Source organism: Coregonus lavaretus (assembly GCF_964263955.1).
Source record: "Coregonus lavaretus genome assembly, chromosome: 1".
In the NCBI taxonomy this organism is placed as follows: Eukaryota; Metazoa; Chordata; class Actinopteri; order Salmoniformes; family Salmonidae; genus Coregonus; species Coregonus lavaretus.
Genome location: NC_139988.1, coordinates 86,056,252 through 86,083,845, shown reverse-complemented (window position 1 = coordinate 86,083,845; position 27,594 = coordinate 86,056,252). Strand labels below are relative to the sequence as shown.

The 27,594-nt window shown below is 43.5% G+C and overlaps 1 protein-coding gene across 1 annotated transcript; it reads right to left on the bottom strand.

Moving 5' to 3' along the window:
• Positions 1 to 13,038: 13,038 nt before the first annotated feature.
• On the bottom strand, positions 13,039 to 27,262 carry LOC311104072 (regulator of G-protein signaling 9-like; the record flags this gene model as incomplete). Its single annotated transcript, XM_084145734.1, has 19 exons — positions 13,039 to 13,210; positions 13,301 to 13,707; positions 16,963 to 17,086; positions 17,201 to 17,283; positions 17,439 to 17,577; positions 17,680 to 17,767; positions 18,047 to 18,162; positions 18,311 to 18,424; positions 18,604 to 18,665; positions 18,791 to 18,820; positions 19,473 to 19,535; positions 20,738 to 20,819; positions 20,975 to 21,051; positions 21,630 to 21,688; positions 23,979 to 24,030; positions 24,123 to 24,229; positions 24,372 to 24,422; positions 25,515 to 25,611; positions 27,197 to 27,262. 19 exons carry the CDS (start codon positions 27,260 to 27,262, stop codon positions 13,039 to 13,041), a joined length of 1,989 nt encoding a protein of 662 aa, XP_084001860.1.
• Positions 27,263 to 27,594: the final 332 nt, after the last annotated feature.

Here is a 27,594-nt window from a genome sequence, read left to right as displayed (position 1 = left end):
ATATTGTTAAACTTCCATAGGTGTTATTACTGTGTTTATTAACAAGTTGAATCAAGTGAGCTACCTCTGGAACAGCTGGGGGTCCCTGAGGAGAGAAATACTGACTGATTTAGTCCACCATTCTCAATTGACACAAGGCCATACATAAGTCTTTCACCATCCACCGTCACTGGCCATAGTCATATACAATTTGTAAAACGCAACACATTAGATAAACTGGAATGAAACTCTCACTCACGGTTGCACAAAAGAGCTGTGCGCAAACCACGCTCCAAAATATTCCACCCCTACATTTTAATTATCACTAAAAGAGCAAAGAAACCTTTTGTGAACTGTAAAGAACCATTGAAGAGCTCAAAGGCTTATTTGAGTCATTATGGTTCCACATAGAACCATCACCCTTCCCAAAGAACCCTTGAGGAACCCTCATTTTTTGTGTGTGTTTCATTCTCTCGCTTGCTACCGTTGCTCTCCTTCTCTCACCCTCCTCTCTCCCTGTTGCTCCCTCCCTCTCACACCTCCATCTCTCTCTCTCTCTCGCTCTCTCGCTCTCTCTCACCCCCACCTCCCTGCCTCTCTCCATTACCCCCCTCCCCTCTTTCCTTAACAGCTAAGACGTAGAGATCAGTCCATGGGAATTGACAGAGAGTCAGATAGGAGGTTGAGACATCGTGACTCAAGCAGACAAAGTACTGAATCATTTGGCTAACATCCACCTAACTAACAGATATATTTGACAGTGATTACCAGTGTGTGCGTCCGCCGTCCGTCTTTAAAAGACTGCTGCCATCCTAAAGCACATAGACTCACGTATCCCTCTTTATTAGGCTCTGGAGTGACTGATGTGTATTTTTAAACAAGCGAGTTGACACGTCTCAATGTTTGTGTGTGTGTGTGTGTGCGTGTGCTCACATGTGTGTGTGTGTGTGTGTGCGTGCGTACAACATCCTCAGATCGCCTCTCATCTCTCCTCTCTCACTTCTACTACCAACGTTTATGTCATCTCCTCCCCTCTCTCCCCTCTCTCCCCTCTCTCTGCATCTTTCACTCATTCCAGCAGGCAGGCGTTTCACACGTTTAAGCTCTCCTGTCTTCCCAGGTTACGGTCTGTTCTTAAAGATGTCTGTTTCCCTCTCTGTTTTTTTTTTTGTCATTTTAACCCTCCGCTAAAAATACTACAAAGCTACTCTAAAATAGATCAGTGTGTGTGATCAGTGTGATATCGGGAGATGCCTTCGAAACCAGCCACTAGGGGCAACGGTGAGCACTATTACATTCAAGTAGGCTTGCGGCTTGCTGGGGCTTTGTGGGCAGGGATGGCAGATGGGCTTAAGCTGCAAGCTCCAGCTCCTAGGGTTGCACGTTCAATCCCAGTGTTAGGCACTCTTTTATATTTATTCTATTACCCTATATCCCAACCATTCAGAATTCAAACCATGTCAATATATACAGGATGCAGCTGATGAGTTGAAGAGTACAGTAGGTAGCGGCTCCATTAACTGCAAACACACATTAAGAGACAGTGTTAGCCAGATGAGTTACAGGGACCCCATGTCCCCAAGCCAGGAGGCCAATCTCCCCCCAAAAAATTTCAGTAACTCTGACTGAGGCAGAAAGAGCCTTAACAAAACTGTTCATCCAGCTGTTTGCGGAGCGTGCGTGTGTGCGGTGGCTATTGGTTTGTGTACACAGGTGTCAGAGGGCTGCTGTTTGGTGAATAAACAGTTGTTGAGTGTATGATGGTGGGGATGAATACTGAGAGGGAGAGAGAGAGAGAGAGAGAGGGAGAGAGGAGAGAGAGAGAGAGAGAGAGAGAGAGAGAGAGAGAGAGAGAGAGAGAGAGAGAGAGAGAGAGAGAGAGAGAGGGAAAGAGAAAGAGAAAGAGAGACAGACAGAGAGTGAGACCGTTGACAACCCTGTACTGAACACGACTCAAGACAAAGGGAGAGCCAAGGGGCAGGGACACAGAGGCAGAATTATCCCACTGAGCTAAAACCTGAATAGATGATAGCTGGGGGGGACTATAATGAATATTCTGGTTGTGTAGGGGTTAAAGGTCCCGAACAATCATTTTGATTCCCATGTAAAATAGCCTTTTGAGTGACTAAAACATCACGCAAAATGTTGGATGTAAAATGTAGTTAGCTAGCCCAATCAAGCTAGATCATCTTGGACAATTTCAGTTGAAACTTGAGGTCTGGGTTCTTCTCATTAAATATATACAGTAACTACAAGAAAATGTTCATATATCATGACTATCAATGATGGCAAGACATTTGTATGTATGACAACTGCGTCTGAGTTTTGGGCAACCCCTCCCCCTGCTTTTGTTCTATGCTGGCTGAAGAACTAGCTAGCCAGTTACTAGCTAACACCAGACACAGATGAAGACCTAGTTAGCCAGTTACTAGCTAACACCAAACACAGATGAAGACCTAGCTAGCCAGTTACTAGCTAACACCAGACACAGATGAAGACCTAGCTACCCAGTAACTAGCTAACACCAGACACAGATGAAGACCTAGCTAGCCAGATACTAGCTAACATCAGACATAGATGAAGACCTAGCTAGCCAGTTACTAGCTAACACCAGACACAGATGAAGACCTAGCTAGCCTGTTACTAAACCTAAAAGTATCTTTGCCTTAGATGAATAGGGGAAACCTCAAATTATATTTGCTGACATGCTGCAGTCAAATTTTGGCACCAGTAGAGTAGCTATCTAGCGATATAAACCACGCCCCTCTGCAAACACGCCTTCTGCAATGTTGGTTACAAGGCGGTACTTATTTAAATTTGGGAAGAGAATAAGACGTTACCATTGGTGTATTAAAAATCTTACTTTCATCCCACCTCCTGAATCCTAGTGTTTGACATGAGGGAAGGGACCAGTAACTTTATGATCAAACTTATCAATGTAGAAGCAACAGTCATTTTTTATACTTTGGTAGTCCTACTTTGATCTGGTTTCATCCAACTTTAATCATCAAATTTCATGAAAACATGATTTTGACTGTTCGGGACCTTTAAGATCCTCAGGGCTGGTGGACGGTCCAACTGTCAGCTGTTTTACCATAATGTAACATATTGGCAGGAATAACGTAACCCGAACCGTTCTGCTCACTACAAAAATGGCAAATAGCTGCGTGTCTGTCCGTCCACCCGTCTGTCCATGCTTGACTGTCAGTCTTTCTCTTCCTTTGACTGACTTTGAGGGTAAAAATAGCTTGAAAGCAGATAGTAAAAGATAAAAACATGCAGTTGTCAGGTAAATATAGTATAAATAACCAGGTCCATGCTTCAGCAGGGGAGAGGCTTACATCTCAGAGCCCATTGGGTTTAAATATAACTATTCTCTAGAGACTGTGTGTATGTGTTTGTATGTGTGTGTGTGCACGCATGTGCGTGCCCTGTGGCTTAGCTCAGCTGACAAGAGTTCTTTGAATTCTTTCTTGACATCCTGACACGGTCGTGGTGCCGGGCCCGGCCCCCATGCAGCTCTCTCTCTCTTTTTCATTGTCCCTCGTTATATAAAGTGGGAAGAGAGGAGGAGGAAAAAGAGGAGGAAGGTGAGACAATGTATCCACAGGAAAGTATAATTACATCAACATTTCAAAGTGCTGGTAGTGCGTTCAGATTTCTATCACCTGAAGCATGTGCAGAATCAAACACGAGCTCGGCAAGTATGCATGCGTCTCTTGCATGTATTTTTATCTTGTGCGCATGCTTCCGTTGATAGAAATCTGAATGCACTACCAGCGCTTTGAAAAGTTGATGTAATTATACTTTCCTGTGGATATATTGTCTCACATTCCTACCTCCAAAAGGACCAACCGCACAAACAACCGGTAAAATATGTTAAATATCATTTTATTCAACATTCTGGCATGTAGAGGTCATGAGAGGAAACTCATTCAAACGCTAACTTCTTCCCGACGTAGAATTCAATGCAATTCAAGTCAGGTTTCCAGGCAAGGATGGAAGCAAATGTAAGTAATTATAACTTCCTAACAAATCATGCAAAAAATGTACAGTTAAGAGTAATATGTTAGTTAATGTAGAGAAACGATTATACATATTTTTGGGTCATAAAGTTCATTTACGAAAATTGCTATTTAACAAGCTAGCTGACTAGCTAGCATTAGCCAGCTGGCTATACATTCATAATATAAAATAATATAATATGCCATTTAGCAGACGCTTTTATCCAAAGCGACTTACAGTCATGCGTGCATACATTATTATTATTTTTTTGTGTATGGGTGGTCCCGGGGATCGAACCCACTACCTTGGCGTTACAAGCGCCGTGCTCTACCAGCTGAGCTACAGAGGACCACATTCCTCTTGCTATATGGACATTTGACATTTGTATGAATTGTAATTCGTGTTGTTTAATGTTTTAGGGACTCCTGACCAAACCAGCAAATCAGGCTGTCATCTTGGGAAACACAGTGGAAGTAAATAATCTAACTAGCTAGTTTAGCTAAAGAATTTACTGCAATTTGAATGTACAATTTTATAAGCTTGCCTTGCTGTTCATTGAAAAATATTTCTAAGTCAATCACTTGTCATTGTTCTTAAATTTAGTAACGTTAACATTAGAGATTGAAGATATTTGCCAAAGCAGGTTAACGTAGCAGTAGCTAACTATTTTCTTGCTTATTGTGTAATGGAGGATAAAAAGTCCTGTATGCTATGGATGTGCGTGGAACCCCGTATTATCGGCATATTCAACAGCGTTTAAGAAATATATTACCTTCAACAGTGTTATCTTGTGATCAAGCCATCAATATTTTGTGATTATTGTAGCCGATCTGTGTAACTATTCTCTAGAGACCGTGTTTGGTATAAATATTAGTTCAGAACCAGTGGAGGCTGCTGAAGGGAGGTCAGCTAATAATAAAGGCTGGAACGGAGCACATGGAATGGCATCAAACACATGGAAACCATGTGTTTGGTGTATTTGATACCATTCCACCGATTCTGCTCAAGCCATTACCACGACAACCACCTCCCCAATTAAGGTGCCACCAGCCTCCTGTGTTCAGAACAGTGGTTGGAATTGTTCTAGATACAACGCTTCCACTGGTAATGACTGAGTGAAGGAAAAGCGACGGAACCACAGCAGAAGATGGCTACATTACTACTCCACATTGAACCACATCCAGAGGATGGGTACATTACTACTCCACATTGAACCACAGCCAGAGGATGAGGCCACTAGGTCTTTTGACTGCAGGAAAGGGCTTAATATTGAGTTGTTCCCCTCTTTTGCCCTCAGAACAGCCTCAATTCGTCAGGGCATGGAATCTACAAGGTGTCGAAAGCATTCCACAGGGATACTGGCCCATGTTGACTCCAATGCTTCCCACAGTTGTGTCAAGTTGGCTGGATGTCCTTGGGTGGTGGACCATTCTTGATACACACGGGAAACTATTGAAGGTGAAAAATCCAGCAGCGTTGCAGTTCTTGACACACTCAAACCGGTGTGCCTGGCATCTACTACTATACCCCGTTCAAAGGCACTTAAATCTTTGTCTTGCCAATTCACCCTCTGAATGGCACACATACACAATCCATGTCTCAATTGTATCAAGCTTAAAAATCATTATTTAACCTGTCTCCTCCCCTTCATCTACACTGATTTAAGTGGATTTAACAAGTGACATCAATAAGGGATCATAGCTTTCACCTGGATTCATCTGGTCAGTCTACAGTGAGGGAAAAAAGTATTTGATCCCCTGCTGATTTTGTACGTTTGCCCACTGACAAAGACATGATCAGTCTATAATTTTAATGGTAGGTTTATTTGAACAGTGAGAGACAGAATAACAACAACAAAATCCAGAAAAACACATGTCAAAAATGTTATAAATTGATTTGCATTTAAATGAGGGAAATAAGTATTTGACCTCTCTGCAAAACATGACTTAGTACTTGGTGGCAAAACCCTTGTTGGCAATCACAGAGGTCAGACGTTTCTTGTAGTTGGCCACCAGGTTTACACACATCTCAGGAGGGATTTTGTTCCACTCCTCTTTGCAGATCTTCTCCAAGTCATTAAGGTTTCGAGACTGACGTTTGGCAACTCGAACCTTCAGCTCCCTCCACATATTTTCTATGGGATAAAGGTCTGGAGACTGGCTAGGCCACTCCAGGACCTTCATGTGCTTCTTCTTGAGCCACTCCTTTGTTGCCTTGGCCGTGTGTTTTGGGTCATTGTCATGCTGGAATACCCATCCACAACCCATTTTCATTGCCCTGGCTGAGGGAAGGAGGTTCTCACCCAAGATTTGACGGTACATGGCCCCGTCCATCGTCGCTTTGATGCAGTGAAGTTGTCCTGTCCCCTTAGCAGAAAAACATCCCCAAAGCATAATGTTTCCACCTCCATGTTTGACGGTGGGGATGGTGTTCTTGGGGTCATAGGCAGCATTCCTCCTCCTCCAAACACGGTGAGTTGAGTTGCTTTTTGGTTTCATCTGACCACAACACTTTCACCCAGTTCTCCTCTGAATCATTCAGATGTTCATTGGCAAACTTCAGACGGGCATGTATGTGTGCTTTCTTGAGCAGGGGGACCTTGCGGGCGCTGCAGGATTTCAGTCCTTCACGGCGTAGTGTGTTTCCAATTGTTTTCTTGGTGACTATGGTCCCAGCTGCCTTGAGATCATTGACAAGATCCTCCCGTGTAGTTCTGGGCTGATTCCTCACCGTTCTCATGATCATTGCAACTCCACGAGGTGAGATCTTGCATGGAGCCCCAGGCCGAGGGAGATTGACAGTGCTTTTGTGTTTCTTCCATTTGCGAATAATCGCACCAACTGTTGTCACCTTCTCACCACGCTGCTTGGCGATGGTCTTGTAGCCCATTCCAGCCTTGTATAGGTCTACAATCTTGTCCCTGACATCCTTGGAGAGCTCTTTGGTCTTGGCCATGGTGGAGAGTTTGGAATCTGATTGATTGATTGCTTCTGTGGACAGGTGTCTTTTATACAGGTAACAAACTGAGATTAGGAGCACTCCCTTTAAGAGTGTGCTCCTAATCTCAGCTCGTTACCTGTATAAAAGACACCTGGGAGCCAGAAATCTTTCTAATTGAGAGGGGGTCAAATACTTATTTCCCTCATTAAAATGCAAATCAATTTATACAATTTTTGACATGCGTTTTTCTGGATTTTGTTGTTGTTATTCTGACTCTCACTGTTCAAATAAACCTATATTAAAATTATAGACTGATCATTTCTTTGTCAGTGGTCAAACGTACAAAATCAGCAGGGGATCAAATACTTTTTTCTCTCACTGTATGTCATGGAAAGAGCAGTCTATGTCATGGAATGTTTTGTAAACTCAGTAATATATGCATCTTCTGATGAGATACAAACATCTCATCTAGCCTGAACAAGTCCTCTTGACTGAATTAACGACTGTATGATAGGTGGTTGTAACTCCCTTTGTGGAGGAGAGGGCGTGTGTAGAGAGTCTTTGAGTGTGTGTGAGTGTAGAGAGTCTTTGAGTGTGTGTGAGTGTAGGCCCCTCTGTCTGTGGGTGTGAATACAGGTTTCTCTGTGGTGTAGGGTTTGTTGCAGGGGAAGGTGTGAGACTGGTTCCTCTCAAGGTGTCCTTCTCCATGTTGAGATTTTCCACGGTGCTTCTGCTTGCTGTGCTGTGTCTGACGGGCGCTGTCCACTGTCCTGTGGTTCTAATCATGGGTTCTGGTGATTCTGATCGCCTCTGTTCATGGTGCTGAATATGAATACCAGCATGTGATGACCATTATTTATCGAATAATTACCTACTATGTTTAATTGTTACTAGATTAAATTGTTAGAGGTCTTCTGGTGTATCTCTGTTGGACCCAGGCCTTCGTGGGAAGGGTTCTATTGGGCCTTCTCTCTCGGATGGCCTTTTAGATGTAAGGCTCGGATTGTCCACAAGAGGTCACAATGTCCTTCTTCTTGGTTGTCTGTTTACTTTCACTCGTTCTGGAAGTGGTCTTCTGAGGACGGCTAATCAGCCGTGTCGATGATCCCCTGTGGGGTGATGAGAGCAGTGTAGTAGACGATGGCTTGAAGAGAGTAACAGGATGGTCCCACTTTAATTCACCTTCTTAGATACAGTAGTTAGAACAGCTACTCAGCCGTAACATTGATTGTTAGTGGAGGCAACTTTGTCGTCTTCACCTCTTGTTGATTTTCAGGGTCGGGACCAATATGGAAAAGATCTGCAGCTTGAGGTCCGTCTAGTCTGATCTGATAATTCCTATCTCAATCTTTTATGCACTCTGGTAAAGAGGGGCGTTTCCGTCATACTGACACGCTCTCTGAGCTCCCTCGGGCGTGGCTAGTTACGAGGCAAAAGTATTTGTATTACTATGATTTTGTTAGAAAGCTAAATGACATTCCTATCTTCACGAAAACATTGTCTTCCTCCTTGATATTTTCTACACAAGGTAAAGGATGAACACCTGATATCCACAGTGTAAAAGCTCTTCAAGTCACAACGTTTTCCTTATAACGCCTTTGTACCATTTTTTTATGACATTACAAAACATACATGAATTTTCCATTTCCATTTCTTATCATTCCCAACGTTTGGATGTTGAAATATATTGTCCCAATGTTCATTGTTGGATGTTGAAGTTTTTGGGCGGCAAAAGTCTCTGAAGCAAAGGACATTCCTTTCACCATACTAGAGGGCCAGAGATAGATTCTCCTATGTCTAATTTATGGCAGTATTAAGGTGTCAGGACCGGCACAGCCCCCTGAGGGTAAGAGGGTGTGGTTGTTGTCGGCCATTTGCCAATCTGATGTGAGTCCTTTGATCATCACCCAGGGAGAGTCATGACATAGTGCTATTTGGTTAGTTGTTCACCTTTACCATTCTTCACATGATAAAGTCACCACATGGGCTGCCACTTGTGTCAAATATACTGAACAAAAATATAAACACGACATGAAGCAATTTCAAAGATTTTACTGAGTTACAGTTCATAAAAGTAAATCAGTAAATTTAAATGAATTCATTAGGCCCTAATCTATGGATTTCACATGACTGGGAATACGGATATGCATCTGTTGGTCACAGATACGTTCTTTTTTTTTTAAAGTAGGGGTGTGGATCAGAAAACCAGTCAGTATCTGGTGTGACCACCATTTGCCTCATGCAGCGCGACACATCTCCTTCGCATAGAGTTGATCAGACTGTTGATTGTGGCCTGTGGAATGTTGTCCCACTCCTCTTCAATGGCTGTGCGAATTTGCTGGATATTGCCGGGAACTGGAACACGCTGTTGTACACGTCGATCCAGAGCATCCCTAACATGCTCAATGGGTGACATGTCTGTTGAGTATGCAGACCATGGAAGAACTGGGACATTTTCTCCTTCCAGGAATTGTGTACAGATCCTTGCGACATGGGGCTGTGCATTATCATGCAGTAACATGAGGTGATTGCAGCGGATGAATGGCACAACAATGGGCCTCCGGATCTCGTCATGATAAAATGCAATTGTGTTCGTTGTGAACTCTGTTCTCAATGTTGACATCAGCAAATCGCTCGCCCACACGACGCCATACACATGGTCTGCGGTTGTGAGGCCAGTTGGATGTATTGCCAAATTCTCTAAAATGACGTTTGAGCCGGGTTATGGTAGAGAAATTAACATTCAATTCTCTGGCAACAGCTCTGGTGGACATTCCTCCAGTCAGCATGCCAATTGCACACTCCCTCAAGACTTGAGACATCTGTGCACATTTTAGAGTGACCTTTTATTGTCCCCAGCACAAGGTACATTTGTGTAATGATCATGCTGTTTAATCAGCTTCTTGATATGCCACACCTGTCAGGTAAAGAGAATGCTCACTACAGGGATGTAAACAAATTTGAGAGAAATAAGCTTTATGTGCGTATGGAATATTTTGGGGATCTTTTATTTCAGCTCATGAAACAACACTTGACATGTTGTGTTTATATTTTTGTTCAGTGTACATTAGTGAAAATATATCTATGAAAAAAAAACATAACCATTACAGCTGTAGTACTTTAGCTTGTCTTCAGCCATGAAATATTTACATTTACATTTACGTCATTTAGCAGACGCTCTTATCCAGAGCGACTTACAGTTAGTGAGTGCATACATTAATTTTTTTATTTTTCATACTGGGAATTTAACCCACAACCCTGACGTTGCAAACGCCATGCTCTACCAACTGAGCTACATCCCTGCCCAAATATGCAGAGAACTCCACCTAGTGGAGGTTGTGCATCATCACCAATGCACAGAAGACAGATACAGTACAGTCGTGGTCAAAAGTTTTGAGAATGACAGAAGTATTGATCTTCACAAAGTTCGCTGCTTCAGTGTTATGAGATATTTTTGTCAGATGTTACTATGGTATACTGAAGTATAATTACAAGAATTTCATAAGTGTCAAAGGCTTTTATTGACAATTACATTAAGTTTATGCAAAGAGTCAATATTTGCAGTGTTGACCATTCTTTTTCAAGACCTCTGCAATCCGCCCTGGCATGCTGTCAATTAACTTCTGGGCCACATCCTGACTGATGGCAGCCCATTCTTGCATAATCAATGCTTGGAGTTTGTCCGAATTTGTGGATTTTTGTTTGTCCACCCGCCTCTTGAGGATCGACCACAAGTTCTCAATGGGATTAAGGTCTGGGGAGTTTCCTGGCCATGGACCCAAAATGTCGATGTTTTGTTCCCCGAGCCACTTAGTTATCACTTTTGCCTTATGGCAAGGTGCTCCATCATGCTGGAAAAGGCATTGGTCGTCACCAAACTGTTCTTGGATGGTTGGGAGAAGTTGCTCTCGGAGGATGTGATGGTACCATTCTTTATTCATGGCTGTGTTTTTAGGCAAAATTGTGAGTGAGCCCACTCCCTTGGCTGAGAAGCAACCCCACACATGAATGTTCTCAGGATGCTTTACTGTTGGCATGACACAGGACTGATGGTAGCGCTCACCTTGTCTTCTCCGGACAAGGTGTTTTCTGGATGCCCCAAACAATCGGAAAGGGGATTCATCAGAGAAAATGACTTTACCCCAGTCCTCAGCAGTCTAATCCCTGTACCTTTTGCAGAATATCAGTCTGTCCCTGATGTTTTTCCTGGAGAGAAGTGGCTTCTTTGCTGCCCTTCTTGACACCAGGCCATCCTCCAAAAGTCTTCGCCTCACTGTGCGTGCAGATGCACTCACACCTGCCTGCTGCCATTCCTGAGCAAGCTCTGCATTGATGGTGCCCCGATCCCGCAGCTGAATCAACTTTAGGAGACGGTCCTGGCGCTTGCTGGACTTTCTTGGGCACCCTGACGCCTTCTTCACAACAATTGAACCTCTCTCCTTGAAGTTCTTGATGATCCGACAATGGTTGATTTAGGTGCAATCTTACTAGCAGCAATATCCTTGTCTGTGAAGCCCTTTTTGTGCAAAGCAATGATGACGGCACGTGTTTCCTTGCAGGTAACAATGGTTAACAGAGGAAGAACAATGATTTCAAACACCACCCTCCTTTTTAAGCTTCCAGTCTGTTATTCTAACTCAATCAGCATGACAGAGTGATCTCCAGCCTTGTCCTCGTCAACACTCTTACCTGTGTTAACGAGAGAATCACTGACATGATGGCAGCTGGTCCTTTTGTGGCAGGGCTGAAATGCAGTGGAAATGTTTTTTGAGGATTAAATTCATTTTCATGGCAAAGAGGGACTTTGCAATTAATTGCAGTTCATCTGATCACTCTTTATGACATTCTGGAGTATATGCAAATTGCCATAATCAAAACCGAGGCAGCAGACTTTGTGAAAATTAGTATTTGTGTCATTCTCAAAACTTTTGACCACGACTGTACATAATGCCATACATTGTCAGTCAGTCTAGTTATACACAGGGGCGCAGCTTTGGTTTTAGAAGTTGGGGGGACATAACTGTTGTTGTTTTTGTAGGCGGATAAACACTCCAAACAGCCTACCCGACCTCTCGGAGGCGTCCGCACGGTCCTAAAGCACACCATTGCCTCGTTTTGTATCACATTCCAATGATAAAACTGGGGGGGACAAAAATGCTATTTCAGAATGTGGGGGGGACATGTCCCCCTGTCCCCAGTGAAAGTTGCGCCCCCGGTTACACACATAGATGAATTCACTTCTCACCCTGTTACAGTCATGTTTAGTCATTTATTGAGGCACATACACAAGAAGTCATACAATACAGTTCACATTTCACATTCTGGTCTCTGTAAACACATTAAAGGTAGAGGGTAAAATACATTCTGGCAGTTAACTCATTGCACTGTCCATTAGGAAAGACACTATGGAAAAACATCACTTAACCCTTAAAGACACAGGCAGTGATGTAGGCAAGTCAGTAAACCTTGAGTCCGAGTCACTTGATAATGCTAAAAGTTGCTGACCAAACATTTTAAAGCTTAATTTCATTACAGTGTACGTTTGTAAGGCTAAATAGACCATACAGTTATCTAAGATTTGCTGTTTGTTGAATTATGCAAAAGAAAGAGATTGTCTGACAACAACGTTACAACTGGTCAAGTTCAAGTCCGAGTCACCACTGGTCGAGTCCGAGTCGAGTCACGAGTCATGACCTGAGTCAAGTCCGAGTCCTGGACTAGAGTACTACAACACTACATCAAACAGCAGAGAAGCCACACACAAAACTCTACCGAGCAGCAGCACGGCGGACACACTGTAGACCTAACATCAGGAAACTAAACAGAGTTTAACTCACTAGAATAGATATATACATTGTACATTGTTAAGAGATGTTGTGTGAACTCAAAGAATCAGGAGCTGTGTTGATGTCAATGGGCAATGTTCAGCTAGCTTTGACTAGCTTCTGCTACTTATGAACGTCCAGAGCTGAGCATTGATGTGTGAATTGAATGATAGGTACTAGAGAACGATCAGTTTGGTTAAATTAAGGATTACGTTAAGGATTCAGGTGTGTCCGTGTGTGTCCATCTCCGTGTGTGTTGTGAATTTGTGCGTGAACACGTGTGTGTTTGTTACCCGGCCCCCTCATGAGGTGTTACACTCTCCCAGGGACAGATGATCTCTTTCACCTGCCCTCCTCCACCTCCTCCCTTTCTTGACGCCCCCCCACTCTCCTCCTCATCCTCGGAGTCGATGGGGTAGATACGACACTCTGGAGGGATGTCCACCTTGATCTGGAAAAAACTGGAGGAAGGAGGAGAGGAAAGAGGGATGAGGAGGGAATGAAGGGATGAGGATGCTTTAAGGTGTGTGAGCTTACTCTCTGTCACTCACTTGGCAATGCGTCTGGGCGGGGCTTGGCTGGGCTGTTCCGTGCCGATAGGCTGAACGCGGCTGCTGGTCCCGGCAGGGGCGGGACATTTGGGTGACAGGCTGGCGAATACCGTGGAGGAAGTACAGCCCCGCCTCAACAGACGGCCCAATGAGAGAGCCATACGTGAACGAGAAGAGACAGCTGTCCCCCAGCCTCCAGGGCCCGCCTCTCCCCCCTCCACCCCACCTCGTCCTCCTTCCTCCCACCTGCGTTCTGAGGCGGGGGTGCTGTCTATGGTTACGCTGATGGGTGAAGGGCAGGCGGGGGTGTGGGGGAGACGGAGGGAGCAAGGGGGTGAGGCGGGGGAGGAAGAGGGTGGGCCAGAGTAGACCGCGAGGTGGGGGACGGGCGCTGTAAAGCGACACAGCTGTAGGGGTTAGAGGTCAGAGGTCAGATATAGGGTCAGGGGGGAAAGGTCACTGAGAGGTTATACTAATACATCGCACACAGGGATGGAATGGTAAAAATGATGGGTAAATGCTGAACACTGGTATACTGTAGATGAAGGGAGCATGGATTGGGTCTGGCCCTAGGACAGGAATGACTGAGTTATCTGTGAGTTCTGTTATGGCATTATGGTCCAATGGACAGTGACTAGATGACACAGTGAAGATGAGAAGACAGAACGATATGGCTGGTTATAGATGCTTTATTGGATAGATGGTGTAGGTTACAGTAATGACATACAACATGTGTGTCATTCCACAAATAGAGTGGCTTTAGGGTAAAGGCTTTCTTTCTTCATTTTTATTCCACCAAATTTGAACATTCTATCGTTAATAGCACACGTTCAACTTCGTAATAAACATGTTACATCTCAAGAGGTCAGACTAAGAAACATTACTATAAAAGTGACTATTGACAGGGTTGACTGTAACATAGTTGACGATTTCATCTTAAATCAGCCATAACTCCCATTGTTACAGGGGGAATGGACGCTCGCTGTGTGCAACAGGGAGGAACAATTGAATGCAAGCTTCACAAAAAAATGTAAACTTGTTAAAGCATTTCTAGCCTATCTACGCCATATATACAAAAGTATGTGGACACCCCTTCAAATTCGTGGATTTGGCTATTTCAGCCACACCCGTTGCTGACAGGTGTATAAAATTGAGCACACAGCCATGCAATCTCCATAGACAAACATTGGCAGTAGAATGGCCTTACTGAAGAGCTCAGTGACTTTCAACGTGACACCGTCATAGAATGCCACCTTTCCAACAAGTCAGTTCGTCAAATTGTCAGACAAATTTTAAGATCACCATGCGCAATGCCAAGCATCGGCTGGAGTGGTTTAAAGCTCACCGCCATTGGACTCTGGAGCAGTGGAAACGCGTTCTGTGGAGTGATGAATCACGCTTCACCATCTGGCAGTCCAACGGACGAATCTGGGTTTGAAGGATGTCAGGAGAACGCTACCTGCCCGAATGCATAGTGCCAACTGTAAAGTTTGGTGGAGGAGGAATAATGGTCTGGGGCTGTTTTTCATGGTTCGGGCTAGGCCCCTTAGTTCCAGTGAAGGGAAATCTTAACGCTACAGCATACAATGGCATTCTAGACGATTATGTGCTTCCAACTTTGTGGCAACAGTTTGGGGAAGGCCCTTTCCTGTTTCAGCATGACAATGCCCCCGTGCACAAAGCGAGGTCCATACAGAAATGGTTCGTCGAGATCGGTGTGGAAGAACTTGACTGGCCTGCACTGAGCCCTGATCTCAACCCCATCGAACATCTTTGGGATGAATTGGAACGCCAACTGCGAGCCAGGCCTAATCGCCCAACATCAGTGCCCGACCTCACTAATGCTCTTGTGGCTGAATGGAAGCAAGTCCCCGCAGCAATGTTCCAACATCTAGTGGAAAGCCTTACCGAGTGGAGGCTGTTATAGCAGCAATAAGATGTTCGACGAGGTGTCCACATACACTACATGACAAAGGGTATCTATGGGTAACAGGGTTGACATGTTATGCTCGATGTTCTCATTTTTCCACCACAAAACACCAGACAATGGCCAGAAAGAGCAGAGCCAGCTCACCTGCTTTTACACTATGATTTGACTATTAGATGTTAAATGTTTCTTTAAAAAAAAGAATAGTTTTAACATATTAACACAAGAGTTGAGTTCACGTTACAGGGTTAAACCTGAGGGACAAATTAAGAGTTTATTTCCAAAACGCTATATATATCCATAACAGAAATGTTGGTAAATTAGCTTTTATTGTTTAAAGAACTTATGAAAGAGATTGGTGTGTTTTTTCCACTATCTAATCATGGCATGGTGTTGTTCAATGACAGACATGTATTTGTTTAAAATCTATCACTTGATGGTTTCATTTCAGAGAAATAAATAATCATGTTTTTGCTAAACGCTATACATCCGCCTCACCCTCAGAAAAATTAGTACTGCTAGGTTTTACACAGTCAAATGTTATAAATAACGACATTTTTTTTTATAAATAACTGTACAAATGATACATTTGTGACTCTTTTTTTTTTACATTTACAAATTATTCAATGCAGTAATATGAGATCTGTATGTAAAACATTTACATTTGACATTCAGAGCGATTGACAGTTAGTCCATTTATCTTAAGATAACTAGGTGAGAACCACCTATCACAGTCAAATACAGGATACGAACATTCCATTCCAGCTAAATAATGGATATATAGCGTATGGCAAAACATTTATTTTGTTTCGCATCTAAAATCTATTAATTAAACATGTTATAACAGTAATATTGTACACACACGAAGGCTCCCATAAGCAACCATTTCTGATGAAAAAAACCACAACATGTGAAACATTTGTGGATATAGCGTTTTGGAAATAAACCCTTCAAAAAGGTAAATTAATCACTAATCACATTAAATAAGATATTTCCCAAAGAAACAAAAGAACTAGGACTGATGGTGAAAACGTCGGGAAGATCTTGGGGTTAAGTGGGTTAAAATCTTCCTAGAAGTTGGACAAACATGACCTGGGACATGCCAAAATTGGGATTTTCAGTGAAAACACAATTTATTTTAATGAGAAAACATTGCTATTGGCATAGTTTAAGATGGTTTATGTACACACATAAATGTCTGAGGGATATAAAAGGCACTCTATTGGTGGAACGACACATAAATGTCCCTATGGGTGGAACATGAAGCTGATGACATTGAAAGACAGGTGAGAGACACAGATACCGGTGAGACACAGGTGAACATACCATCAAAACTAAAACACTATCAACTATGACGTTTACTATGATTTTCTAGAATAATGTGAACAGAAAACACTTAATAACTTTACATTTAACGGTCTGTGGTAGTACTGTGTTAGACTGAAAGTTAGACATTACTGTTCTTCTAGTTTACAGTTCATAGAAATTCAAAATTGCACATTTAATTTCAAATCTTCACTATTTGTCAGCACTGCTGTCCTCTAAACTATATTTAAAAGGTAGCAACAACTTTGCTTAGTTTTCACCGGGTGTGTAGCCTATGTGTGTGTGTGTGTGTGTGTGTGGTTGTGCTTCTAGAAGTGTGTGTATTTATGTCAATGCATGCGAGTATGTCTGTGGTCTATTTTTTGGGTGGGGGCACCTCCTTGCCCTTGTTGCTGAGTTTGCTCATGACCTGTGTGATGTCCACAGGTCCACTGGTGGCCATCCTGGCTCTCTCCTCCTTCTCCTGCTGGCGGACGACGATGGGACTGATGCTGGGACGACGCTTCCTCGCGTTGGCCTCCAACTGGGACACACTGGAGAAGGGAGGAGAATGTCTTTACAATTACACCCTCTTTCTAGCTCTGCGTTGAGGAAGACAGGTATGACAGTAGACAATATGCTCCACTGTACTGACACACAGCACTGACCTGAACATGTGCTGATCAGGACCGATGGCCCTCTTCTGAGTGTCCTTAAACACTGGAGACTTCAGGTACCGCCCATAAGAGTCCTACAACACACACTTAGATACCTCCTGTACGTGTATTGAAAGTTTTACTCCAAAATAAGTTAGTCAGGAATGTTACATCATGGCAGCCATTTTGTGTTTGATTTCTCCAGTTACAGCAGGCAGAGGGCCAGTGGTCTTAATGCGGTGAAACTGACCTTCTTCATCAGCATGAAGATGTGTGTCTGAGCTGCGTCCAGTACGTATCTGTGAGGGTGTTTCAGCCCTTTAACCGTCACTTCCATGGTCTTCCCGTCAATGTTGATCCACCGGGGGGCGCCACGCGCCAAGAAAGTCCTGACCAGAGACATGGTTAGTGTCTGTGTGTGTGTGTGTGTGTGTGTGTGTGTGTGTGTGTGTGTGTGTGAGCGTGTGTGTATGTACGTGAGTGCGTCTTACTTGTAGACCTGCTGGGCCTTGTCGTTCATGGTAGCGGCCGTTCCCCACTTCAGATCCTCACAAGCCTCCCAGAACGCCAGGTTCTCACCTGTCAATCAATCAATCAGTCAACCAATCAAACTTTACTTTTATAATATGAACCCCAAATAGAACAAGTAAATGCCCCTTAAGAAGAGCCAGACTGTTGGGTGTAAAAGGGACTGGTATGTGACTGCCTAGAATCATCTATTATTTGTTTATTTAACATTTATTAAACCAGGTTAGTCTCGTTGAGATAAAAATCTATTTTTCAAGAGAGACCTGGACCAAGACATAATACCATTGTTGTAATGTTTTCCCAATGTTGTTATAACGTAATCCAACGTACCGCTGAACTCCTTCTTGAGGAAGAGTCTGAAGTCATCTCTGCCTCGAGGATCAGAGAGCAGCTCCCCGAAACTGAAGGTCCACCTCTCCACACGCATCTTAGTAGGAATTTCCACACTGACAGACACACACACACACACACACACACACACACACACACACACACACACGTCCACGTATTGATATTGTAGAAGTTAAAATAATACATTCTACAACAACTGGTAGGACAGGAATAGTAAGCTGAACAGTTGGGGATCAGACTCACTTGGCCATGTTGAGCAACCAGTAGGTGACATCATCAGTGACCCAGGGGTTGCTAGGGAGACAGGGGGCTAGGAAAGGGTCGTGCTTACTACAGGTGACGGAGTATTTCACCAGACTGGAGAAGTAAGAGAGAACACAAACAACAACAACAACTACGTTGGAGAATGATGCTTTTTAGCACCTAGTGATACAGATGTTTTGACCATTTATTACGACACGGTGCCCTAGTAAATGAGTTCAGCTTTTAACCCTGGGTGTGTCAGACGTGATGAAATGTAAACTAGAGTGACGTACGCTCCGATAGACACAGACGACTTGACCCTCGGCCTCATGATGGACTGCTGGGTAAAAATCATCTACAGGAAACAGGAAAAAGGAAGTGGTCATCAACACAGACAAAAGAAAGGAGGAGCTGGTCATATGTAAAGTGGGATACATTTCATATGCTAATTATGTTAGGATATTAAATGTTGTTACTAACAATTCTTCTGAAGAAGTCTGAAGTTGCTTTCTGGAAAATAAAACAATGATTTGGTTATATCAAAGCAGAATGGCCAGCTACAGTCAACTTTGTTCTGTCAGACATAAAGTAATAATGTAGTATTTATTGCTACACTTAAATCGTTTGTTTGTGTGTGTGTGTGTGTGTGTGTGTGTGTGTGTGTGTGTGTGTGTGTGTTTGTGCATGTGTGTGTGTATGTTTGTGTGTGTGTGTGTGTGTCTGCGTGTTTGTGTAAGTGTGTGTGTGCAGGCGAAAGTACTCTTCAAAGTCGAAACAGTAAAAGAGAAGAGAACCTGCAGAGAGAAAAGAGAAGAGAAATATCCTGTCAATTCATTCAAATAGAAATCAAATGAAAGGTGCAATCTGCAATATCTTCAGTTGAAGTCTGAGACTGGATTGGCTAACAGAGTGGACAGGTGTGATGTGATTGGTTGACAGAGAGTCCAGGTGTAATGTGGGGGCAGGTAGAAGGGTGTGTACCTCTATCTAATGAAGATTACCACAGTTTAAATCCTCTTATCAAATATAAGCAGCTTGAATAGAGCCTTGCTAGGTCACAGACAATGACCCGAAACTGTAACTACAATACACCCTCAGCATAAGCAAGCTAAGCTAATCTGCGCGCGCACACACACACACACACGTGGGACTGACCTGTTACCTCCTCTGCATTGGGGTCTACCATGCGTTCCAGTCCGTAATCCATTGCACTGACGGTCCCTGGCTACAGACAGACAGCCAGACAAAAAAAATGGTAATTTGCACGGTATGATAATATGATTTGATAGCATGTTGTGTTGTTTTGTTGATTGGTATAAGACTGAGAAATTAGCTAGGCCCCCTACCCCTACGCCCCCAATGAGAATACCCAGCATGCTTCATTCTCTACCCATGATTCCTCATTAGCAGCCTGTCTGTCTAGACAGAGGTAAAGGCCAAAGCTCCTACCTGCAGAGACACACATCATCTCACCCAGCGATATATTCACCTGTCAGCAGAATAGTGTCTGATAACAGAGCTGATCATCTTTACTGCCTGATACGTTTAGTTTGAAGACAGGATTAACCTTTTACTGCAATGGGCTAAATCAGGGTCACACAGAGTGTTTCTTGGTAGTCTTAAAGAAATCTGCTTTGATACAAATGTATACACCTCACACACATGGTTATGGGCTTAAAGAAAAGAAGACAGCTGCACCATGTCAGATATAGAGTTGAAATGTATTCCATTTTGAGTTTGCATCCCAATATTACACTTTATATACATCACAGAGGACTGAAATATAACCGCTCCGATAAAAAAATAAAAAACATGACTTCAAAAAATGTAAGCCTATGCAACATTAACCAATTTAAAACAGTTTTATAACAATTAGGTTTGTTCAGTAGGCTATAGGCCCAATACATTATCACTGCATATTGGCTTTGCTTGAATTGCACTGCCAATGATCTTCTCAGACCATTTAGAAATTATATTTCAAACTTTTAGCTATATGAAAGGAGAAAAGGGAAACCTAGTCATTTGCATAACTGAATGCATTCAACCAATAGATCATTTGTTGTATTTTTTTTTTTTTACTGGACTGATGGCCTGCATCTGATGGTCAGTCTGAGGAGAGGGAGGGAGTCGGCAGAGTTCTACCTTCAGATACATGCGCTAGGGCTGCTGAATCAAGTGCACGTACCGCCAACAGCGCATAACGAAATTTTTAAAAACACAAGGCTTTATCGTTGGGTTTTTTACAGAAATGTTTGGTGATCGACTAGGGATGCTTTGGAGATCGTCCAGTCGATCGCGATTGACCGGTTGGTGACCACTGATGTAGGTATATTCACCATACAGAAGACAAGTTTGATGCAGTGTGTGTGTGCATGTGTGTGTGTGTGTGCGTGTGTGTGTGTGCATGTGTGTGCGTGTGTGTCTCACCGGAGGTCTGTGTACAACCCAGTATGCTCTCTCCTGACAGTCAAACACCGCACGATCCGGCTTCTTTCTCTCCTTCCCCGCCCTGCACAAACACACACACACACACACACACACACACGTGCCATACAGCTGTTAGTTAACTCGCACAGCTGTGAGTTAGAGGCCTGATAAACAATTCCCATGTAAACAGTCTGTGGGTGAATGGATGTTAGTGTAGTCTGTTTCTGCCAGACAAACCTGTACTGTTCTTTAGCCTGCATCACAATGAAGTCCCATTTATGGTTCATCCACTTGTGAAGGCTGTTATACTGCTCCTGAAGAGGAAAGACAGATGTCTGTTACCACGTTCACTGATTATAGACAGATGTGTGTTACCACGTTCACTGATTAGACAGATGTGTCTGTTACCACGTTCACTGATTAGACAGATGTGTGTGTTACCACGTTCACTGATTAGACAGATGTGTCTGTTACCACGTTCACTGATTAGACAGATGTGTGTGTTACCACGTTCACTGATTAGACAGATGTGTGCGTTACCACGTTCACTGATTAGACAGATGTGTGTGTTACCACGTTCACTGATTAGACAGATGTGTGTGTTACCACGTTCACTGATTAGACAGATGTGTGTGTTACCACGTTCACTGATTAGACAGATGTGTGTGTTACCACGTTCACTGATTAGACAGATGTGTGTGTTACCATGTTCACTGATTAGACAGATGTGTGCGTTACCACGTTCACTGATTAGACAGATGTGTGTGTTACCACGTTCACTGATTAGACAGATGTGTGTGTTACCATGTTCACTGATTAGACAGATGTGTGCGTTACCACGTTCACTGATTAGACAGATGTGTGCCTGCATGTGTGTTTGAATGTCTCTCACCTGTTCATGGATCTCCAGTACTCCTTTCTTGCGGATGTTTCTCTTGGCCAGGTAGATTGCTGAAAAAATAAACATGATTTTATTAGTTGTTTTTTTACTTAAAACGTATTCATGGGTTGCACGTCGCGTCACAATATTGTTTTGAACTTTCGTTTTAGGACTGATGCCCAACTGAGCATTCTACTCAATGCATCCTCACTGGGCGCTGATAAAGATTTAGTCTAAAGTGCAGTACTGTGGCTTGAAAACACGATGATATTTCTAAAGAAGGCAAATAATTATTAGGAAAACCTTTTGTCATAATTGTCATGTCGCCAGATTGACTTTAGTTGCAGTATAACGTTAGTTAGATTGATTTTAGCTAGCTAACGTTAGCACTGCTAGCTATTTTTGATTAACTTTGCTAGCTAATGACAACATTGCCATCTGTCTAAAGTAAATTTGACAACATGATGATGGCAAAGTTGGTTCCTACTAAATATGTACCTACGTCATCGTATTCCCAAGCTCCTCTAGTGTAATTTGGACTAAACAGTCATTAGCCCTGGTTTAGAGTCATTAGGTAGCTTAGTTGGTAGAGCATGGCATTTTCAACGCCAGGGTTGTGGGTTCGATTCCCATGGGGGGCCAGCATGAAAAATAAAATAAAATAAAAATAATGTATGCACTCACTAACTGTAAGTCGCTCTGGATAAGAGCGTCTGCTAAATGACTAAAATGTAAAATGTAAAAAATTTGCCCCTGTTCTACTTTTGAGCATCAATATGGCTGTAGAACATTGTACATATTACCTCAACTACCTCAACTAGCCGGTGCCCCCGCACATTGACTCTGCAACGGTACCCCCCTGTATATATAGCCTCCCTACTGTCACTTTATTTTACTGTATATATAGCCTCCCTACTGTCACTTTATTTTACTTCTGCTCTTTTTTTCTCAACACTTTTTTTGTTGTTGTTTTATTCTTACTTTTTTTGTTTAAAATAAATGCACTGTTGGTTAAGGGCTGTAAGTAAGCATTTCACTGTAATGTCTGCACCTGTTGTATTCGGCGCATGTGACCAATAAAATTTGATTTGATTTGATTTGAGAACATTGATAAAAATGGCAACGACGCGACCGAGTGATGGAGGAGCAACACACTAATATGTCCACAATGTAGGTGACCTAACAATAAAGAAAGCTTTAAAACTTTTTGGCCGACCCGACCAAATTCACATAGAAATATTAGTTATAGATCTGTTCTCATTGAAAGCAAGTCTAAGAAGCTGTAGATCAAATCAAATCGTATTTGCCACATGCCCCCCGAATACAACAGGTGTAGACCTTACAGTGAAATGCTTACTTACAAGCCCTTAACCAACAATGCAGTTTTAAGAAAAATAAGTGTTAAGTAAAAAATAGATGAGTAAAAAATAATTAAAGAGCAGCAGTAAAATAAAATAACAGTAGGGATGCTATATACAGCGGGTACCCGTACAGAGTCAATGTGCGGGGGCACCGGTTAGTCGAGGTAATTGAGGTAATATGTACATGTGGGTAGAGTTAAAGTGACTATGCATAGATAATAAACAGAGTAGCAGCAGCGTAAAAGAGGGGGTGGGGTGGGGGGGACAAAGCAAATAGTCCGGGTAGCCATGATTAGCTGTTCAGGAGTCTTATGGCTTGGGGGTAGAAGCTGTTAAGAAGCCTTTTGGACCTAGACTTGGCGCTCCGGTACCGCTTGCCGTGCGGTAGCAGAGAGAACAGTCTATGGCTAGGGTGGCAGGAGTCTTTGACAATTGTTAGGGCCTTCCTCTGACACCGCCTGGTATAGAGGTCCTGGATGGCAGGAAGCTTGGCCCCAGTGATGTACTGGGCCGTACGCACTACCCTCTGTAGTGCCTTGCGGTCGGAGGCCGAACAGTTGCCATACCAGGTGGTGATGCAACCAGTCAGGATGCTCTCGATGGTGCAGCTGTAGAACTTTTTGAGTATCTGAAGACCCATGCCAAATCTTTTCAGTCTTCTGATGGGGAATAAGCTTTGTCGTGCCCTCTTCACGACTGTCTTGGTGTGTTTGGACTGTTCTATGTGCGCTATTTCTATACTTTATACTTTAGTTTTTGCGTCTTTTACTTTCGGTTTTGTACACCAGCTTCAAAAAGCAGAAAATGCAATCTTTTTGTTCATGGAAAATATGTTTCACAGCGGTTTAGATGGTACAATGATTCTCTACACTATACTTGCTTTTTTTGTCACATAAACTGAAATTAGGCAAAGTATTAGAATTTTAGCAACCAGGAAATTGCGGAGAGATTTCTGCATGGTGCACCTTTAACTATGTTTGTCTCGTTGTGTGTATCTCACCATAGTCTGTGTCCTCTACAGGCCACTGCTGGGCCGGCCAAAAGTATGGTGTCTGAGAGAAGACAAAAAGCACAGAGGTTTGGCATAGAGTTAGGCGTATGGGGTTGGTTAAGGTTAAGGTTTATAAAGTGTTGTCATGGTTACCTGAAAGCGGTAGAGGGTTGTGTCTGGTTTAATGACTAGTCGTTTATGATCCTGGAGGGGGTAGATGTACCCAAACGCCACCAACATGGTGCCCAGAGCCCACGCCTCTACACAGACAGAGAAAGAGAGAGGGGGGGGGGAGAGGGAGAGAAGGAGCGAGAGAGAGGGGTGGAGAGGGAGAATATGAAAGAGAAAGAGAACCGTAATACAAGAACGTTCTGTGTATGTCTGAGAAGAAAGCACTCTTACCTTCTGCCTCTATAGCGTAACGGTTGGCTAGCCATGCCACGACGTCCTCACCTGGAGAAGGTTACAACAAACATCACAACTATTATAGAGATATGACATCACATGTATGACATCAGATGGACACTCTTTCATTGAATTTACTCTGTAATATAAAGAGGGTGTGGAGAGTAGAGGAGAGAGAGAGGGGGGGGGGGAGAGGGGGGGGAGAGCGAGAGGGGTGGGGGGAGAGAGAGAGAGAGGGGGGAGAGAGAGGGGTGGGGGGAGAGAGAGGGGGGTAGAGAGAGAGGGGTGGGGAGAGAGAGAGGGGTGGGGGGGAGAGAGGGGTGGGGGGAGAGAGAGAGGGGAGGGGAGAGAGAGGGGGGGGGAGAGAGAGAGGGGGGGGGAGAGAGAGGGGGGGAGAGAGAGAGGGGTGGGGGGAGAGAGGGGGGGGAGAGGAGGGAGGAGAGGAGGATATTAGAGCGACAGAGAGAGATAGAGACACAGAGAGACAGAGACAGACAGAGACAGAGACAGAGACAGAGACAGAGAGAGAGAGAGAGAGAGAGAGAGAGAGAGAGAGAGAGAGAGAGAGAGAGAGAGAGAGAGAGAGAGAGAGAGAAAAATAGATAGTAGAGAGACTCTGCCCACAGGACATTACATGTGGAGTCTGTAAATGCCAGAGGCCTCCCTCTGAGAGAAACTACTGCTGAGACAGTCAATATAGACTGAGAGGGGAAGAGAGCTTTTATTTTGCTAACCAAATTTCCCTAAGGAATACTGGAAGTTATACTCTATTCCAGTCTGTTCTGTTAAATGGACCAGGCTGAAGTGGTGTCATTAAAACTCAAGAGTATAGGTTCTTTATCAATCTCTATCTCTTCTTCCTTCTCTCTCCCTTCTTCACACTCTATTCTCTCTCTCCCTCCATCTCTCTCTCTCCATCCTTCTCTCGCTCTATCCTTCCTTCTCTCCCTCCTACTCTCTCTCCCTCCCTCTGTTGCCCCTCTCTCTCCCTCTCAGTCAGAGGTTGTCATGGAGATAGAATCTTGAGCTCAAGACATGGGAAAAAAAGCTCTGGGGTCTGTAGGAGTTACCTAACATACGGCAACCACTATCAATCCACTGAGTGTGTTTTTCTGTGTGCTTCTTTGTGTGTGTGTTTACCTGTGATAGCGTGTGGTATGGTTGTGATAACCAGTTTCTGGGGTTGTGACTTGACTCCAGTCTTTGGATCCTGCATCTCCAACATCACAGCATCCACCTGGCAGACAACAGGACAACAGGTCGTAAAGACAACAGATCACTACGGCGTACACCACTACAGAGGCAGGTCACAGAGGCAACGGGTTGTCAAAACAATAGGTTACCATGACAGTAGGACAGGCAGTCCACGGGTTACTATGACAACGAGACAGGTCAGAGCCATACATCCATATAATTACATAATAGTACTATTAAATAATAGGGTGTCTATGCATTGTGGTTCTGAGACAGGTTATTGGGAGGACAGTGAGGAAGGAGACAGGGAACACAAACAAGCATAAACAAGCTATGTGGAGGAGGGACTGTGTTCCTCCTAATGTTTGGAGAACCAGTGTGTTTCAGCCAGTACTGTTCTGTCTGTCTGTCTGCCTGTTTTGAACCCCACCTGCCAGTGTGTCTCAGTCAGTCTTGCAGTGTAGAGCTATATCCCAGTCTTGTTTTGAACAAGCCTGCCCTGGCCTGTCTCTGACTGATATGAAGGGGCTTTCTGCCAGATTGGTGTCTGTCTGAGGCTTTGATGTCATGTGACAGTTACACCATACAGCTAGCCTCAGCCGACCACAGTGGACTCTCAGCACCCTCCAGACAGTAACTGTCTCTGGGCCAAACAGAGCTTGTAAATAGGTTGAGGCTTCACAGTCTTGAGTTACATCGAGAACCCAGTTTTTGTACCCTGTTGGTAACAGAAGCAGGTACAACAAGCACAGACAGTCCCAGCTGGAAAAGCACTAGGATCTGTCCTCTTCATACCGCTACTGTCTGGATTAACTGGCTGATGGTGGTGCTGTTAATACTGATCAGACTAATGCTGATCCGCATCAATGAGTAGCGATACAATGCTAAAGAGAACACCGTGTCAATCAAAGCCAAAATAAAGACACCAGTAAATGAAAGGCTGTTCACCAAAGTACTGTATTTTAACACTGAGAATAGATGGTCTCGCTCTCATTTTACTGCGTAGCTTTAGATATCTTGCAGTCTTCTTAACACCTGTGAAACAACTATACATGGCAGGTCTTATTTAGCTGGTTGTGTAAATATAGGGAATTATGTTTTCTGATAACTGAGTTTCAAATTGGCTATTGTAAGAGAAAATCGCATGTTGTGAAAATATATGTGTATGTATTTTCATCATATAGGCCTAGGTGCATTGGGTTCACAGACATTGATAGAATAATAACAGAAAAACATTACTGCCCAGTTCAACGTCTAGTTTATATTTACATTTGGTTGAGTTGTCAACTAACGTGAATTGGACGTGAAATCAACAAAAAACGTCACCATGCCATTGGATTTATGGTAAAAGTTGGGCGGAAAAAAATACGAAATTCCCCTACATTGATGACTTTTTTGCAAATCCAATTAGTTTCCCACGTTGATTAACGTCATCACATTGATTTTGGGGGTTGAACTTACGTTGAAACAACGTTGATTCAACCAGTTTTTGCCCAGTGGGTGCCCAGTGAATTAAGAACGAATAGCCGATATTTATTTGAAGAACTAAATATAGCAAGACAGCCTAGGTGTTTGCGTCTGCGGTGTGTAGCATAACAGTATCATCATCTCTGATAAGGCTAACCTACCTTTTTGAGACATGCCATCCTCGGTCGGAACCTCTGTCCATGATCCCGTACATTTCTGATGGTCATGTTGTTTGCCTTCCTCCCCTATGATAACACCAACACTGAATGAATTTAGCCTAATATTTATCCAGCCAAAGCGAAGATGCTGGTTGCGAGGGAATAAGCGTGCAGCGTTTCAATACAGTGACCAGCAGCAAGCATCTATAGGGATGGAGAGTGATTGCGGATCAGCCAATCAGGGCACGGTTCTATATTACCGCCAGTGATTTTACCTGTCTGTCACTGCCTGGGTGTCCACTAGCTTCTATAGCTACAAAGTCAGATTCCACAGCCACAAAGTCCACAATGGCAGAATTTTTTGTCTTAATTTAAGGTTAGGGTTAGGCATACGGTTAACA